Genomic DNA, 18,166 nt, shown 5'->3' on the forward strand with positions numbered 1-18,166 from the left:
ATAAACAGTCATACAGAAATTTTCATATGCATTTGCTAGCAGCCATATGAATAATTTTTTGAAAGAGAACTTAAGATGTTTCCTGTAATATTAAGATCTTAAAAGTACGTTTGCTAATGCAAGACTGAATTTTGATACAGTATCTGCCTCATGATGAGTAGCACTGTATTTCCCCAAAAGTCTCACCCAGGTCAATAAGAATACAGATGACATGAAGTATAATTATATGTTAATCTCATTGCAGTTGTATTTAGGTATCCCTGGTTTTAATACATCGATTGACCATTGACCAAGTGTGTTTTAAGCCCACTTGACTTCAGGTATAAGCTCAGGCATTAAGCTAAATGCATTATGTCCCCACAGTCAGTAGAGAGGGACGTGTATTTAGAGTAGACTTCAGGTCACATAAGTAGAAATATCCTTTGGAGATGCCCATCTCACATTGTTATCTATAGGACAGTAAGATGAATTGGCCCTGATGTAGGCACCACGCATGGTTGCCTAGTAAGACTATTTCAAAACACGGTACCTGTCTGCCTTTTAAAAGTATGTTTTATTTGATAAAGCTAAGTAAAATATTTCCTCACTTCCCTGCAATAGTTGGGAAATTGTTCAAGTGGAAGGAATTGAATTTCATTTAGCACTGCATAGATACTTTTCAGAAGTAGGTAACATTTTGTAAAGGAAGACAGTGTTCTAACAAAGCCTGAAGCTTGCAGAACCTATGTAGGCTTCAAAATGCAAAAGTTTATCTTAGACAAGGCAGACTTCACGATTTAGGTACTGATACTATTATTTATTAAAATTCGCTGTTGCCATTCATTTCACCAATATATTTGCATTAAATAAATGGATTGAAGCAAGACATAAAAGGACATTAAACTTTTCCAACATTTTACTATATTAAGAGTTAGTTTCATTTGCCGGATGAGATATTGCAGAGGGAGTTCTGAGAAATTAATTCATTCAATAAAGCTTTCCATATTCCATATGCAACATTTCAGTTAACTGATCTCACTTTTCTTCAGCTCTTGAAATGAAGACTGGGGATAATATTTCCTTTCACACCTCCTTCATCTGCTTTTTCTAACTTTGGCTGCAAATTTCCAGGTAGCCAAGTATCGTTAAGTAACTTTGCAGTATTCAGTTGCCACTGGATTTCAATAGGACTTACATTCTCACTCCCACTGATTTTTCTGTAAGTCATAGGTAGCAATATGGCAATATGTATTGACACTATCTGATCAGATAGCTCTAACGGAGAATCCAGATGCCATTTGAAATGTCTAGGTATCACAATGGTAGCAATAAACATAGTAAAATCCCATGTGGCTTTCTACTTAAGTTTTGTGGGATGAACAGATTCTATAGTGACATGTATAGAAATCTAGAGCTGAAACTACATTAAATCATCAATTTCATACCACTTCTATGCAGAAATAAACTACTCATCAGCATTTTTTTCCTCTGAAGACTGTAACTCTATATTTCCTTTTAACAGAAGTTATGAAAGGGTGCTTGGCATATTATAATTAGTGATAGAATAAGACTTAAATAATGTTTGCAGGGTGTTTTGATATTCTTAACTAAGGTGTATCATATAGTTATTATGACTTTTTTTCCCTTTTTTATTCAGTGTATTATATTTTTAATGTCTTGCAAGATATCTGTATACTTTATATAGATACTATATGCAATATAGAAACATATTTATCACTACCATTTTTCACTTAAACTAGTAAATTCACTGGTAAACTAACAAAATACCCATAAAATTCAGTTATTTTACTGATAACAAATCACAAGCAGTTTCTTACTTGTGTTTTCAACTGGTCTATAATAATGATTAAACTTCCTTACTCACAAATCATGTTCTATTCCTTCATTTTGAACAATAAAGCAGCAGTCCTCTTCCTTCCATTGCCTAGTGTATAGAAACTTTAAATTTATTATCAGTTACAGTAAATAGTAATTTAACAGAGTAAAGAAAGAAAAGGCAAGTCCTTACATACCACTAATCTTTTTATGTATTACCATAGAAAATGTAATCAGAAAAGATGCTCAAGCTAGCCTGCTCCCAGCCTACGGTTCAAAGAATATGGGACAACACCACAGCATCTATAGAAAAGGATTTTCAGCTTTGTAAAAAAAATTGTCTCATTTCTTTCTTGATTTGAGAGAACTCAGTCTTGTCAACTGACCAGATATATTTAATTTTAATTTAATTTAAAATAGGCAAGTGAAAATCCAAACCTAATACCAGATTATCATATCTGTCTTGATACAAGTTGCTTTCCCTTTGACTTTCAGTCATTTTACTTCCAAAGAAGAACCAGTAACATGAAGTAGACAAAGCTGACTGAGAATAATAAGCTACGGTTCATGAATGCACTCATCAGTTCATGAGTTTTCAGTGCAGTGAACTTGTAACTACCTCGCCTTCGGCTAAAAGACTGTGGATTCAAATTTTACACCAAGACCATGACTGTCTTAAAACCAGTAAAGACATTGTAACAAAATTATGTTAAATTAGTAAATAACTTTAAAATAAAACCTCTTTCCCTAATCCCGAATTCTTAAACTATGTGTGATATAAATGTCCATCAGTAAAATGCTTAACAGCGCTGACATCTCCAAAAGAGAATCATTTCATACAAGTTCAAAACAAGTAAGCTCAGAAATAGTTTCAGGATTACCGACTGCAGGTTCAGAAAAGCAGCTTTTCTGTAGTCGTATTTTGAATAGTATTTAGAAGGATGAAAGTAAGTTTGTTTTTTAGGTAAAGGTCTGTATTTTGAAAAAGAGAAGGCACTACTCAAGAACTCGCAGTTTCGAGACATCATCAGTGTAGTGCAGCTCTTGGTGTTCTATATGCTGTGTTTTGATGTTAGAGGGAAAAACTTTTTAATCCTCCGAGGTGTCTGTTCAAGTATCTTTCTTATTATAACTGAAAGGATATATACTCACACCTTTTCTTTAGAAAAATAACAATAATGATAACAAAAATATAAAAAGCTCTCATGTCATAATGGCTGCTGACTTTGATTAAACAACCACCCACTAAAAGCATGTTTGCATAACAGTTAATAACAACTTGATTATGAAAAGAATTATGGTATAAACCAAATTATTTGATATTACTAGTCATCTATTTAAACATTAGTTGTAAGGATTAGATGGCTGTACAATCCATCAAAGGCTTTTAATTGTTGAATCATCCCATTTATCATTTCTAGAGAAGCTAATCACAATAAACATGTTTTTTCATCACTCCTAGACATATATAATTAATTGAAAGTTTACTATCTGAAAATACATTTTTATATCAAACTGCATGAATAATTTTTAAATTACCATAAATTTACCAAATAGAAAACTCAAACTGACATGTTTTTCAGAAGACTTTTTCCTATTTCTACATATACGGCTATGTAATATCAAAAAGACCACTCTAAGATTACATTAATATCCAGTTTTTTAAAAAGTTTATTTTGAAATCTAACTGCAGAATCACGAATCTATTAATATTTCCTCTTCAGTAATATGCAAGATGATAGTCGTCAAACAAAACTCTAAAAATCACAAAGTTTACTATCATGCTTTCTACTCCACCTTCGCAATTTCTCTTCTTTTCCTCCTTCAGTTAATATTTTCATTAAGCAGTTTCCTGCACATAGGTGCATATAGGGACACCTAGTGGCAGTAACTGATGAAAACTCCCCAGCCAGAAGATCTGGAGAAGCCACCAGTGGTATGAAATACAGATCCCACTGCATAGCCAGAACATGCTATTTCAGGTCATTGTAAGTTTTCACCACTTTTATTGGAGTGACTCTACTTACTTAAACAATAAAACAGAACAAAAAAACCCAAAACATTCCTTACTTCCTTTTAATGTAACATAACATAGTTATAATGCCTATTTGGCAGAATGGTTATGTGATAGATTGATTTTTAATTATCATTGTGTAGATAAAGCTTCATATTTATTTTAGAAACTGTTTCATTAAGAGTCAGCCTATTCTATGTTAACTGAATGCCTTTATATAAATATATGAAATTAACATGTATTATGTTTATATTTTATAAATATATGTTTAAATATACAATGCAGAAATCCAAGTGACTGGTTTTGTTTTTTAGAAATCAGTTTGAGGATTTAGTTGTGGGGTTTTTTTCTAATTTTTATAAATTATTATGTGTGCAGATAGGTTGTCTTAAATAACACTTCCAAAAAAGTAAAACAACTGATTATCCTCAGACGAAATTATTCAAATGATAAAAGATAAAGCTAAGCACTGGTATCCACTTACAGTCACACAGAGCTAAGTTGACAAATGTATATATATGCTATTACCTATAATTTACAGTGTTTAGATCTAGATCCAGTATTCAGAAATCATTGAGACTGACAAAGTTTTTGCTTGGTACCTTCATGTGCCTTAAGAATCTACATTCTTTGCTGTATATTTTACTGCCAATAATATTTAACTAGACAGCAATATTTTCCTAGACATTAGAAATCACTTCAGTGCTGTTACTACCGAGTCACTTGGAAGTCTAATTTATACATAATCACTGATTTTCAGTTTCTGAACTCCCTTGCTTGTGTTGCTTGTAAGAAACAGTTCAATAGAAATTCTCACGGGATGCTTAATGCCCCCCCCACAAGTGAACAGGAAAAAGATAGGTCAGTCTTTTTGTTTGGAGAATAGTATACTCATCATATTCAAGTTTCTATTATCTAATCTGGAGTAAGAATTTTAACCCAGATCCTTCTGCTGAATGTTTTAACCATTAAGACAGAAAACACTTGGTAATTCTCTGAGATTCTCCTGTTAAATCTGTTTTACTTACTGTAAGAAAATTAAAGCAGAAAGACAAGAAGAATAATCTAATAGATTTGTACCTTAGGGTTACCCCTGTGTGTAAGAATAAGCATAAACCTCTGTATAAATCCTATGCTACAATTTCCACCTGAAAAACCAAGAAGCTACCCCAAAGAAAGTGTTCAGATCCAGATGAAATCAGAACCCTTGCATTTCAGTTATTATGGACAGATTTAGATACCTAATATTAGACATATTTGATGTAATACATTTATTTGATAATCCTAAGTATAGCAAGGAGATAAGAGAGCTGAAAAGTCAGATCTAATGTAGAATGACAAAACAGTTTAGGAAATTTTAGAGAGATTTTTTCTTATATGTCACTTAATCCATGCCATGAGATATTAAAAATGCTGAAAGTTTAGCTAATATTTTGGTGAGACCAGAACTGAGTTTAATACGATTTTCATAAGAAGTAGTAATAGGAAGCATTGAAACACAGAGCTGGAAGGGACTATCTACATTTCTACATCCTCATAGTTGTGTGTTACCATATACTAGATATGTAGTAAAAAAAATTAAAACATAATAATTCTATAACACTTTTACTCCAGGTAGTAGTACACACTTTCCAGTACTGAAATAAAACTGTTACTTGTGCAGTAAAGACCAAAAGCCAGACCTCTAATATTCCTTGGTGGAAAAGAAAAAAGGGGGGAAGAAGAGGAATAAGGGCACCACCAATTGTCTACTGAGACCCCTGCAATAGGATGAAATATGTTAGAAATTGCTTGCAGAATGTTCTTGGAATTAAAACATGTCCCACTTCACAAAGAAGAACAAAAGAAAGAAAAATTAACAGAACTCAGAATCTAAATTATACAATAAGGGAAGAAAACATCCTTCCTGACCTGAGAGCCTGCAGTAAACCCTGAGGCAGAGAACAGATACAGTATAAATGTAGAACAACCATATTCCATCTTCTTCAAAAAGACCCTTTCTTCCAAACTCAGCACAAATGTCACTTTCCTAACAGGAACTGTCCCATTCAATTGCACAATGCTTTCTGTGTTCTATCTTAAAAGAACTTTGCTTTATTGGCACGATTACCTGTTTGGAAGACGTTTCCAATATCTCACTTCTCAGACAGTCAGTAAATATCTTCACATTTCCAAGATATGTTAAAATGTAGTCAATACATAAGTATTTGATGGCATTTTAATATAAGTATTTAGATCAAACACTTTGTCTTTTTCTAGTATTTAACTAGAAATGTATTTGTAAGGAATCACATGTCCTTTTAATATCTATTTGGCTTTGTATGCCTTAAAAAAAATATAAAAATCTCTCTTCTGTAGACACATTTTCCATGACATAATTACCCTAGTTTCTTTCTGATCTTTAAATTTCATTTTAAGATCTTTGAATGGATGGCTAGAACCATGCATAATACATAATACAAGAGGAACTCATGAAAAAGCACGTAATTTACAATAGTATAAATGCTGTCCCACCTATTAGAATCATAGAATCATAAAATAGTTTGGCTTGGAAGGGATCTTTAAAAGTCATCCAGTCCATCCCACCTGCAATGAGCAGAGACATCTTCAACTACATAAGGTTGCTCAGAGACCCATCCAACCTGACCTTGAATGTTTCCAGGGATGGGGCATCTACCACCTCTCGGAGCAACCTGTTCCAGTGTTTCATCACCCTCATTGTCATTCCTTATATCAAGTCTAATCTACCCTCTTTTAGTTTAAAACCATTACCCCTTGTCCTGTCACAAGAGGCCCTGCTAAAAAGTATGTCCACATCTTTCCAGCAGGCCCCCTTTAAGTACTGAAAGGCTGCAATAAGGTCTCCTGGAGCCTTCTCTTCTCCAGGCCGAATAACCCAACCCACTCAGCCTATCCTCACAGGAGAGGTGTTGCAGCCCTCTGATCATTTTTGTGGCCCTCCTCTGGACCCGCTCCAACAGGTCCTCAGCACAGGAAAGACCTCTGCTGAGGACTCCAGAGCTGGACACAGTACTCCAGGTGGAATCTCACGAAAGCGTAGTAGAGGGGCAGAATCATCTCACTTGACCTGCTGGCCACACTTCTTTTGATGCAGCCCAGGATATGGTTGGCCTTCTGGGCTGCGAGCACGCATTGTCAGCTCATGTCCAGCTTTTCATTCACCAGTACCCCCAAGTTCTTCTTTGCAGGGCTTCTCTCAATCCATTCATCCCCCAGCCTGTATTCATACAAGGGGTTGTGCCAACCCAGGTGCAGGACCCTGTACTTGGCATTGTTGAACCTCACGAGGTTCACACAGGCCCACTTCTGTAGCCTGTCCAGGTCCCTCTGGATGGCATCTCATCCCTCAGGCATGTCAACTGCACTACTCAGCTTGGGTGTCATCCACAAACTTGGACAATCCGCAAATTAGGACAATACTGCCTAATACATCATAGAATCACATTTCACTTTTCCTTTTATATCAGTACTTCTTTTATAGTGGCAACACATAGTCACTTCCTGATTGACCACTACCTTCAGATTTTTATAATTTTGTATAAAATTGGGTCTTCCCTGTTTATAGCAAAAGTTTTCATTCATGAAAAACTTTCATTATGTATCAAAATTTACATATACAGTCTTACCAGAAACAGAGGCAACTTTTCCAGTAACTATTTAGTCCAGGCCTAGTTTATTCTTGATGTCCACCCCATCCTTTAACATCCATCCCACTTCTTAAATTCTCATTTTACTTATATGGCTTAAGAAGTTTTTTACTATGTTTCAGTCTTCTGTGCAAGTTTTGATCTAACAAGGTTTCTGACCATTCTCAGTTTGGTTTTATACCATCTAATTACTGATGCAGATTTCTCCTTGCTAATCAATCTCTCTTTTCCATTCTTTATAGGTTTTGTGCTTATCCTTGATAACTTGCTTAAGGTTTTTTAAGGTGGCATTCTTTTCATCCCTGAAGTTTGGGGTTTTTTTTGTTTCTCGCCCTCGCTCACAATGTAAACATTCATTACTGTTTGCATTTTTTTACATAAAGTAATATCATGCCCTATCTGAATTCTGATTCTAGTGCTCCTCTCTAAAAACTACCTCCCTAAACTTTCTTGTTTCTCAGTTTGTCTTTCTGAAACACTGGACTGTAGTTAAAGATCTGCACGTTTTCTGTCTTGCAACTTCACATGAAATGGAAAAGCTCAAAACCACCAGATTTAAGATTCTTTTCTGTCATCAGTTTTTCCTGCAGATCCTATCATTCACTCAAACCAAGCCTAGATTACACTCACCTCTTGCTTGCTCAGTGTCTGTTTCATAGTGGGAGGTGGCCCTGCTCATGGCAGGGGGGTTGGAACTAGATGATCTTTAAGGTCCCTTCCAACCCGAACCATTCTGTGATTCTGTGATTCTGTGATATGAAAAGCTCTCCTCTATCTTGTTCAAATTCATATCAATCCCAACATCATTGGTTGATTTTTTTGTCTGATATTTGCCTGTGAGAAATCATACAAATTTGCATGATCACACAATATAATTTTTTACCTTTCCCCCTGCATTTGTAGGCATTATTATCCAGATCAAATATGTACCATATTATGGACCAAATATATGGACCATATGGACCATTATGGACCATATATGGACCAAATATGTCCATATTAATAATGGATTGCATGCTCATGAAGGATTTTTTCCTACCCTTTGCTCCATAATTTTGATTCAAGCAGACACTATCTCATTTTCACCCTCAAATTTAACTTCTTTATAGTGCTATTGCTTAACAGTCCTTACTCTTTAACAGTTTTTAGTGTATTATCATGAAATTATTCCACCACCTTTTTTGTCTTTCCTAAAGAGTATGTATCCATCAGTTCCAAAATATTTCACTTACAACTTTGGTACTTCCAAGTTCCTGTTTTTCCATGTTTGGTTGCACACACTATATCAACTGTTCCCTCTACTCTTATTGACTGAAGTACTATAGAAAGGGGGTAGACCTGTTACAGTTACAAGTTGTCGTAGATATAATCCATGTATTCATCATATCCTTTTCTTTATCTATCTTTTCTGTTCCATCCTCATTCACATCCCTCTATTTGTATTCCATATGAGGTTTATATGAGTTACTTCCAATTTTCCTCCTGAGTTTTTCAGTTTAAAGGTTTTTAGGATCTCCTGACTTAATGAAAGGCAGATGAAAGACAAATTAGCAAAAAGCAACACACTATAGTAATAAAGACCTCTATTTCTCATAAATTGAGCGGCATTTATTGTTTGGTCTTAGTGTGCTCAGGTTTATAATGACAGTTCTGGTTCAACCATTCGGAGAGAACTTTCCACTGTAAGAAACACTTTCAGACCATGTTGACTCCATTCAAACAGAGTCTAATTCCTTACTGATTTCAGCAAGGAATACAGAGCTGTGCCCTCTCATGGTAGTCATGCATACTGAAATAAATATTCTGCAAAACTGTACAGAAATTTAAGGCATTTTAGTAAAAATATAATGATAATCAGAGTAAGAATGAATGGAACAGGAACATGATAGTTCTACACTAATAACTATTTAAACCTTTTGTGTGCTACTAAAATAATCTAGTAGACTAACAACTTGGAAGTAAGATTTTATTAAATCGGATTTTCTACTCATTATACTTTTTAGTTTCTCATTAGCCCAGGACCAGAATAATTAAACGGAAACATATGTACAATACTGACTTCTACATAATAGCTTTTAACATGATTTCAGGTTTATGAAATGTCAACTTTTCCAAAATGGTTTCGTTGAAAGAGTTAAGCTCAGCCTAGCTACCAGGATTATTTAAAATACCTTTCTCTCTTATGAATAAAAAAGTATTTATGTGTGTCTAATTTTGTGTGTCAGAGAGAAAAAGAGCATAGGAACACAGACAGATGCTACAAATACAGCAGGCCTTAAAAATGTAAGCATATATGCATAAAACCCCATATATTCAAAATACAGAATTATTAGCAAAATTTTTTTCAAAAGTAGTGAGGTCATACAAAACTCCTGTAAAACATATTTCCTATCTGTGAATTCTTTTTATTACAGTACCATCATATATTTCAAGTGGAATATTATAAAAGCTTTAAAGGGTGGTGGTGGGTGGGAAGTGCCTAGTGTGCTTTGGTATTCTCTTCCTGACTAAAACTACTCTCCCAGAACTCAACCTAAAGCCATTCAAAACTGTCCACTGAATCAACTGTTTTTGCACCAAAACAGGAATGTCAGAGAATCTTGAATAATAGAAGTACTTTGTCCCACTGAGATGCTTTCCAGAAGCTTCTACAAGGTCAGGAATATCACCTGGTTTATATAAGAAAGTTGTCTTCCATCCAAACACCAGATACTGCTTATTTCAGGCCTAGGGAAAGAGGAATTGAGTCATACTCCTTTTACAGTTGCAAAGAGAAGAATACACTTTTTAGGGAAAGCTGAGCATTAAGAAAAAGGCGATTCTTTACAATCATCCCTGGCTTTAGCATGTTGGGATATTAAGACAGGAGTTGCCAGAGGGCTGCCAAAGACATACGTGTGATGAATTTCACTTATTGTATGCAGAGTATTCTTCCCTTTTCAGTGTTTAGACTCGCAGAGGAAAACCCATGAAGGCACAACTACATCTAGCATTACATTTGAGTTAAAGCTGGATTACAATCTCTATGCTTTGCACACGGGATGTAGTTTATGTATTCCTGTATGCATAACACCTATTTGATTTACATACTAAAATGTACACAGCACATAACAGTAATGAATACACAACTGCGAACACGTGCACATCTTTGTATGTATGCAATTAAATTACCTTTTTTTTTTTTTGAAGATCAGCCAAATACGTAATTTTGCGGAAAATAAAAAACTAAAGCTAAACGTAAAAAAAACCCCAAACATCACCACTGCCACAGCCAGCTTTGCTCAGAAAAAACAAAACAAAACACAACAAAACCAAACACCAAAACAACAAAAAACCCAAAAACCAACAAAACAAACAACCTCTATGTTCCGTATGCAAACGGAATAACGGCAGTTTCTCCGGATCGGCAGCAAAGAGAACGCAGTCAGCGCAGCATCGCCCACACCGCCCCTCCCCGTCGTGGCCACCGACGACCCCTCTCGCCAGGCCGGCACCCCCGCGCTGCCCGCCCGCCCTGCGGGGCTGCCGGCGGCGGGGGCAGCACCACCCATCCGCCGCCCTGCGCTGCCACCTGGCGGCGGCGGAAGGCACCTCACCCCACCGCACCGCACCGCCCCGCGGCGGCATCCCGCGGCCAGGCAGCCCCGCGGCGGCGGCCGCCCGGGGTACCGCGGCCTCCCCTTCCTTATTTCTGGGAGCGGGCTGGGCCGGGATGAGGGGCGCATCCTCAGAGTCGCTTAGTTGTCGCTGCTGCATCCCCCCTCCGCGCCCCGCCGCTGGGGTGGGCAGAGGGGGAGGGGTAAAAAAACCGACCCCGACACACACCCCGCGTTCCCCGGTTGTCGGGGCACCCGCCGTTTCCTTTCACCGCGACCACCCGCTTCCCCGCGGTCTCTGCGGATGCAGCGGAGCCTCCCGCACAGTGAGCAGCGGCGTCCGCCGGGCCACGGGCTCCCGCCACCCGCTCCGCGCCGCTCCGCGCCGCCTCGGCCATGGCTAGCCAGCGCTGCAAGGGGAGGACGGGGGTGGCTGCGCTACCGCGGGCCGCCGGGCGCCGGCACCACGGCCCGAGGGTGTGGAGGAGAGCGGAGGCGGCGGCGGAGCGCGGAGAAAGTTGGCCGGCGCCGGCGAAAGTGTGAGTACAGCCGCGGGGTGCGTGGGGTGGGGGGTGTGGCGGGGGCGGGAGCGCGGCATTCGTATCGGCATGTGTGTGCCTGCGCGGGTGCGGAGGCGGTGTGTGACCGTGCGTGCGGAGTGCGCGGCGCCGAGCAGGGGACGGCCGGCTGCCCGCCCGCCGCGCCATCAGCCGGGGACACCCGGCCCGGACCGCAGCCCTCCCTCCGCCGCCCCCTCCTCCCTCCCACCTCCCTTCCTCCCGCACCCCCCGCCCAACTCAACCCCCCCCGCCCCCAGCCACCGCCCCGCCCTCGCTCCCCTCCCACCACCTACCCCCCCAGTTTCCCGCTGCGCTCAGCGGCGGCGGGGAGAGCGCGGCGCTCCGCCAGCCGCCCCCCGCCGCCCCCACCCCCCCCTCCGCCCCCACCCCCCCTACGCCGTGCCGGGCTGCGCGCCCCCGCGGCCGCCCGGGGCCGCGCGTGTGTGAGTGTGTGCGTGTGTGTGGTGTGTGTGTGGTGTGTGCGTGTGTGGTGTGCGTGTGCGCCCCTGTGCGAGCGCTGGTGTCTCGGCGCCTCCTGCGTGCGGGGGGTGTTTGTGTGCGTTCCGCACCGAGCCTCCCCGACCGCTGCGATACTCGCCGCCTCCGCCGCCGCCGCCCCGGCGGCTCCGCGCGGCGCCCGCGCAGCGGGTAGGCATCTTCATGGGTTGCCACCATGCTTGGGCCCTGGAGATTTCGGGCGAAGTAAGTACCGGGGTTGACTTTTCTCGCGCTCTCTTTCTCTCTTTTCGTCCTCCCTTCCTTTCGCTCCCCCCCCCCCCCCACCCGCCTCTACACCGCCGGGTCTTTCCTTGCTGTTGCTTTCCACCCCCGACCCCTCCCCCGTCGTGTCGTCGTCGTCCCCCACCCCCCCCCCCCCCCACCCCCCCGGAAAGCCATTTCTCCCAACTGTGGGTGCCGCTCAGTTGGGTGGCAGTGTCCGGCTGGGGCTGCTGGCTTTGCCTGCTGCTGTCGGCGGTACTGAAAGCTGCTTAGAGCCGGATATGCAGTGCGGTAATCTAAGGGTTGAACTCTTCGGGTAAAAAAAAAAAACCCAAAACCCAACACACACACACACAAGAGAAATCCCGATGCAACCCCCTTTCTTCTTCTCCCCTCCCCCCACGCCCCCGCGTCGTCCCCCCCCTCCCTTTCTTCCCCCCCCCCCCCCCCCCCCCCCCCAATCTGAACCTCTGTAGGGAGCTGGCGAACAGCAGCACGCAGTCATCACAGAGGGGTTTCCAGGGCGGGATTGCAACCTTGCATATAGCCAGCTACAACTTTATTTTCTTTACCTCCCATCCCCCCCCCACCTTTTTTCAGGGAAAGGGAGAAAAGAGGAGGGAGGGAATATTGTATTTGCCTCCTTTACCAGCCATAATTGAATTAAAGTTGTAAAATGCCTGGGAGTTTAACACTGACCGGGCAGGTTTTCAATGCCTTTTTTTTTTTTTTTCCTCCGAAGAACTGTCGGTTAATGGATGAATGGATCTGATCAAGCTGAGAAAGAATATGCTAGATACATGCCTTTGAGTAAGATTTCTGCTGCCTTTATGCAGTGAAGCCTTTTGCTTTGAGTAATTCTGATCCAATTGACGTCTGGTCAGAATTAGAGAGATTCGCCGAGACTTCCGATTTCTTGCTGCATGACTGCCTTTGCTGCAAGTGCTAGATTTGCAGCGTTGAACCAGATGCCACAGGAGATGTCTTGCAGTACTGAGACTTGCCGGTTTTTAGGATGCGTTCCTTCAAACCAGAGTTGTGGCATGAGGATTGGAGTTCTGAGGTGGACAATAGAAAATGCAAGCCTGCTCCAAGATCCCAGCATTTAAGCCTGGATGATTTATTAGTCTTCCCCTACCAACACACACAATGCATTTATTTTCCCTATTCATATTGCTTTTAGACTAGCAGAAGTAGAAGAAAGCCAGAAGGAGTCAGAAAGACTGCAAGAAGGAATGAAAATCGGATTTGTTTCCAGCTAGGTGAAATTTGGGCATTAAATTACTGACATAGGTCAATGGTAGGGTTTCCCTTCCACCCCCCTTAGCTTTCAATCAGCCTGGGTGTCTTTTCCCCTTAAAGGATGAAGAGTACTGACAGCCATCGCTGCTTATAATCAGTAACTCTGATGCTTGGAGTGTTGGCGATGAGATATTTACGTGAGACCTATTTAGATCTCTCCTCTTCAACCAGGCTAGTTTTGCAGAATGTTGGGAATAAGCAGTATGTCAGATATGGCTGAGACTCCGAAGATGATCCGCATGTTTTACAATTTTCACAAATTTTGGGTGAGTGGTTAAAACATTTCCTTTAAGAGTGTATGTGTGTATGTGTGTGTGTGTGTGTGTGTGTGTGTGTGTGTGTTTGTGTGTAGAAACTGAAGACCTCTGCTGGATAGCTCTGTTACATTGTATATAACTGGGGGGGGGGAGATCATAAAATCAATTAAAATTATGTACTTGTGTAAAGATACAAAATTTCTGTCACTGAAGAGAGCTGTTAAGTGCACTGAAGTAGGAGGTTAATGTATTTAATCTCATTACTGAAGAATTCCTCCACAAAAGTCATTTGGGGGTGCATGTGTGTGTGTGCTTGCATGTCTGTGTGGGTGTATGTGTGCTTTGTAAATGTATAGATAGAAAAAAAAAATCATAAAAGAGTTTTAAGAAATGTGTGATGTGGAGAATGTGTCAGTATTCTGTCTGTGGAATTAAGCTGCCGTTTTCAGCAGTGAGCTTTTTTCTTTGGATTCCTACCACGGTATTTCCACCACCGGTTAAAAATCAAGGTAGAAGGAGGGGAAGACCTTGGTGCGCTGTTCACTGGGGAGGTTCTGAAGGGAACGGGGATCGGGATAACAGGGGAGGTAGGAAACCTCGTAAAATGGTGCTTCTTTTCTCTTAAATTAGAACTGTGAAACTGAACTGACAGCCATTTTATGTATATTTATGGGGCTGGTCGTGAAAAAGAAATCCAAGGAAGCATTGAAATGCACCCCACATGAACAGAAGTGGAACAATTTCTGCTGTGACCTCACCTTCTTAAACACCGCAGGCATTTGACTTGCTAGGAGTTGCCCATCAACCTTTTAATCAATGTATGTCATCCAGTTTTCAGAAGTGTGGGAATTAGAAGTGACAGAAGGGTGGTTTTTTGTTTGATTAACAATCCATTCTCTACCCCACTGAAGACATATATAAACTTTGTGTCCATTTTAAATTTTATGGGGCTATGCTATTATGCCACTTTCTTTTTTCTCCTTATCCTTACAGGAAATAAAATGTACGCTTGCTGCTCTACAGTAACTTTGGAACAGGACCTCAACAAAAAAATGCATATCTGGATGCTGCAGACGATCGTGTTTGCTTTAACATCGCTAGTCCTTTCGTGGGCAGAAAGCATTGAGTATTATGGGGAAATCTGTGATAATGCGTGTCCTTGTGAGGAGAAGGACAGCATCTTAACAGTGAGCTGTGAAAACAGAGGGATCATCAGTCTTTTTGAGATCAGTCCACCAAGGTTCCCTGTCTACCACCTCTTGTTGTCTGGGAACCTTTTGAACAGGCTGTACCCAAACCAGTTTGTCAATTACACGGGGGCTTCGATTTTGCATCTGGGGAGCAATGACATACAAGACATCGAAACCGGGGCCTTTCATGGTCTGAGAGGTTTAAGGAGGCTGCACCTGAACAATAACAAGCTGGAACTTTTACGGGATGACACTTTCCTTGGGCTAGAGAGTTTGGAATACCTACAGGTCGATTATAATTATATTAGCATCATTGAACCCAATGCCTTCAGCAAACTGCATTTGCTGCAGGTGCTGATTCTCAATGATAACCTCCTCTCCAGTTTGCCCAATAACCTTTTCCGTTTTGTGCCCTTAACTCACCTGGACCTGAGGGGTAACCGGCTGAAGCTGTTGCCCTATGCAGGCCTTTTGCAGCACATGGATAAAGTGGTAGAGCTGCAGCTGGAGGAAAACCCCTGGAATTGCTCTTGTGAATTGATTGCTCTAAAGGATTGGCTGGACAGTATCTCCTACTCCGCTCTGGTGGGAGATGTGGTTTGTGAGACCCCTTTCCGCTTACATGGTCGAGACTTGGATGAAGTCTCCAAGCAGGAGCTTTGCCCCAGGAGGCTCATCTCGGATTATGAAATGAGACCGCAGACACCATTGAGCACCACCGGGTATTTCCACACTACCCCGGCCTCGGTCAACTCTGTGGCCACTTCTTCTTCAGCTGTTTACAAGTCCCCCTTGAAGCCCCCCAAAGGGACCCGCCAGCCCAACAAGACAAGGGTGCGCCCCACCTCCCGCCTGCCCTCAAAAGACCTGGGATACAGCAACTATGGCCCCAGCATTGCCTACCAGACCAAATCCCCGGTGCCTTTGGAGTGCCCCACTGCCTGCACTTGCAACTTGCAGATTTCTGACTTGGGCCTCAATGTAAATTGTCAGGAGAGGAAGATTGAGAGCATTTCTGAACTGCAGCCCAAACCCTATAATCCTAAGAAGATGTACCTGACGGAAAACTACATTGCTCTGGTACGCAGGGCAGATTTTGTGGATGCCACTGGGCTGGATTTGCTGCATCTAGGCAATAATCGGATCTCGGTCATTCAGGACCGGGCTTTTGGGGATTTAACTAATTTGCGAAGGCTGTACCTGAATGGGAACAGGATCGAGCGGCTGAGCCCAGAGCTGTTCTATGGGCTGCAAAGCCTGCAGTACCTCTTCCTGCAGTACAACGTCATCCGGGAGATAGAGGCGGGCACCTTTGAACCTGTCCCCAACCTTCAGCTCTTGTTTTTGAACAACAATCTGCTGAGATCTTTGCCAGGGAACATTTTTTCTGGTCTGTCTCTCTACAGGCTGAGCCTGCGGAGCAACCATTTCTCCTACTTGCCAGTGAGTGGGGTGCTGGACCAGCTGAAATCCCTGCTGCAGATTGACCTGCACGAGAACCCCTGGGACTGCACTTGCGATGTGGTGGGCATGAAGCTGTGGCTGGAGCAGCTCAACACAGGTGTCCTGGTGGACCAGGTTATCTGCGAATCCCCTAAGAAGTTTGCCCAGAGCGACATGCGAGCTGTCCGGGTGGAGCTGCTGTGTCCCGACTACTCGGACATCGTCGTCTCTACGCCCACGCCGTCCCCGGGCCAGCTGCCGGCCAGGACCACCCCCTCCTCCTCCACCGTGCACCTCAACGGCACGGCGGCGGCGGGCGGCTCATCGCCCGCGGGCGGCGCCGGCGGCGGCGGCGGCAGCTCCTCGGTGCCGCTCTCGGTGCTGATCCTCAGCCTGCTGCTGGTCTTCATCATGTCCGTCTTCGTGGCGGCGGGGCTCTTCGTCCTGGTGATGAAGCGGCGCAAGAAGGGCCAGGGTGACCACGCCAGCGCCAACAACTCCGACGTGAGCTCCTTCAACATGCAGTACAGCGTCTACAGCGGCGGCCACCACCACCACCACCACCACCACCCCCACCTCCAGCAGCACCCGCCCCACCGCGGCGGCGGCGGGGGAGGCGGCGGCGGGGGGGGCGCGGCGCTGCCCAAAGTGAAGACCCCCGCCGGACACGTCTACGAGTACATCCCGCACCCCCTGGGCCACATGTGCAAAAACCCCATCTACCGCTCCCGGGAGGGCAACGCGGGCGAGGATTACAAAGACCTCCACGAGCTCAAGGTCACCTACAGCAGCCACCCCCTGCAACCCGGGGGGGGGGCGCCGCCGCCCCCGCCGCCTCCGCCGCCGCCGGCCCCCGGCGGGGAGGATGCGCCCGTGCGCAGCCCCGCGTACAGCGTGAGCACCATCGAGCCGCGGGAGGAGCTGCTCTCCCCGGTGCAAGACGCCGATCGCTTTTACAGGGGCATTTTGGAGCCCGACAAACACTCCTCCTCCTCCACGCTGGGCACACCCGGCTCCACCCTCCCCGACTACCCCAAGCTCCCCGCCGCCTACACCTACTCCCCCAACTATGACCTTAGGCGTGCCCACCAGTACTTGCACCCGGGGCCGGGGGACGGCAGGCTCCGGGAGACGGTGCTCTACAGCCCCCCGAGTACTGTCTATGTAGAGCCCAACAGGAACGAGTACCTGGAGCTAAAAGCAAAACTAAACGCAGAGCCGGACTACCTCGAAGTGCTGGAAAAACAGACCACATTCAGCCAGTTCTGAGAAAAAGCCCCCCTCCCCTCCCCCTGCCCCCCCGCCAGCCACAGCAGCTCCTTCTCTAGAGTATTTGTATTTAACAACCACACGTAAAACAAAGAAACGTAAATGCTGACCTCCCCCCTCCCCACCTCGGCCCCCTCCTTTTTTCCCTGTTAATTCATTTTGTTGTAGGGTGAAGTGCCTTGGCACAGGATTTTTCAGCTTCGGGGAATGATTCAGAAAGGGTGTGCTGTTTATTATTTTATTTTATTTTATTTTATTTTATTTTATTTTATTTTATTTTATTTTATTTTATTTTATTTTATTTTCAGGGGTTTTTTTTCTCTTTTTTCTTT

The 18,166-nt window shown here is 43.3% G+C and overlaps 1 protein-coding gene across 1 annotated transcript; it reads left to right on the forward strand.

Annotated features, from left to right (window-relative positions):
• The first annotated feature begins 14,933 nt into the window (after nt 1–14,933).
• SLITRK5 (SLIT and NTRK like family member 5) lies at nt 14,934–17,834 on the forward strand. Its single transcript, XM_054222090.1, has one exon. It carries the CDS (start codon nt 14,934–14,936, stop codon nt 17,832–17,834), a length of 2,901 nt encoding a protein of 966 aa, XP_054078065.1.
• The last annotated feature ends 332 nt before the right edge of the window (nt 17,835–18,166 follow it).

Source organism: Rissa tridactyla, chromosome 1, assembly GCF_028500815.1.
Source record: "Rissa tridactyla isolate bRisTri1 chromosome 1, bRisTri1.patW.cur.20221130, whole genome shotgun sequence".
NCBI lineage: Eukaryota > Metazoa > Chordata > Aves > Charadriiformes > Laridae > Rissa > Rissa tridactyla.

What these genes read in the sequence shown, in the direction of transcription:
- SLITRK5 (XM_054222090.1), top strand. Translation starts at nt 14,934, where the DNA reads ATGTACGCTTGCTGCTCTACAGTAACTTTGGAACAGGACCTCAACAAA.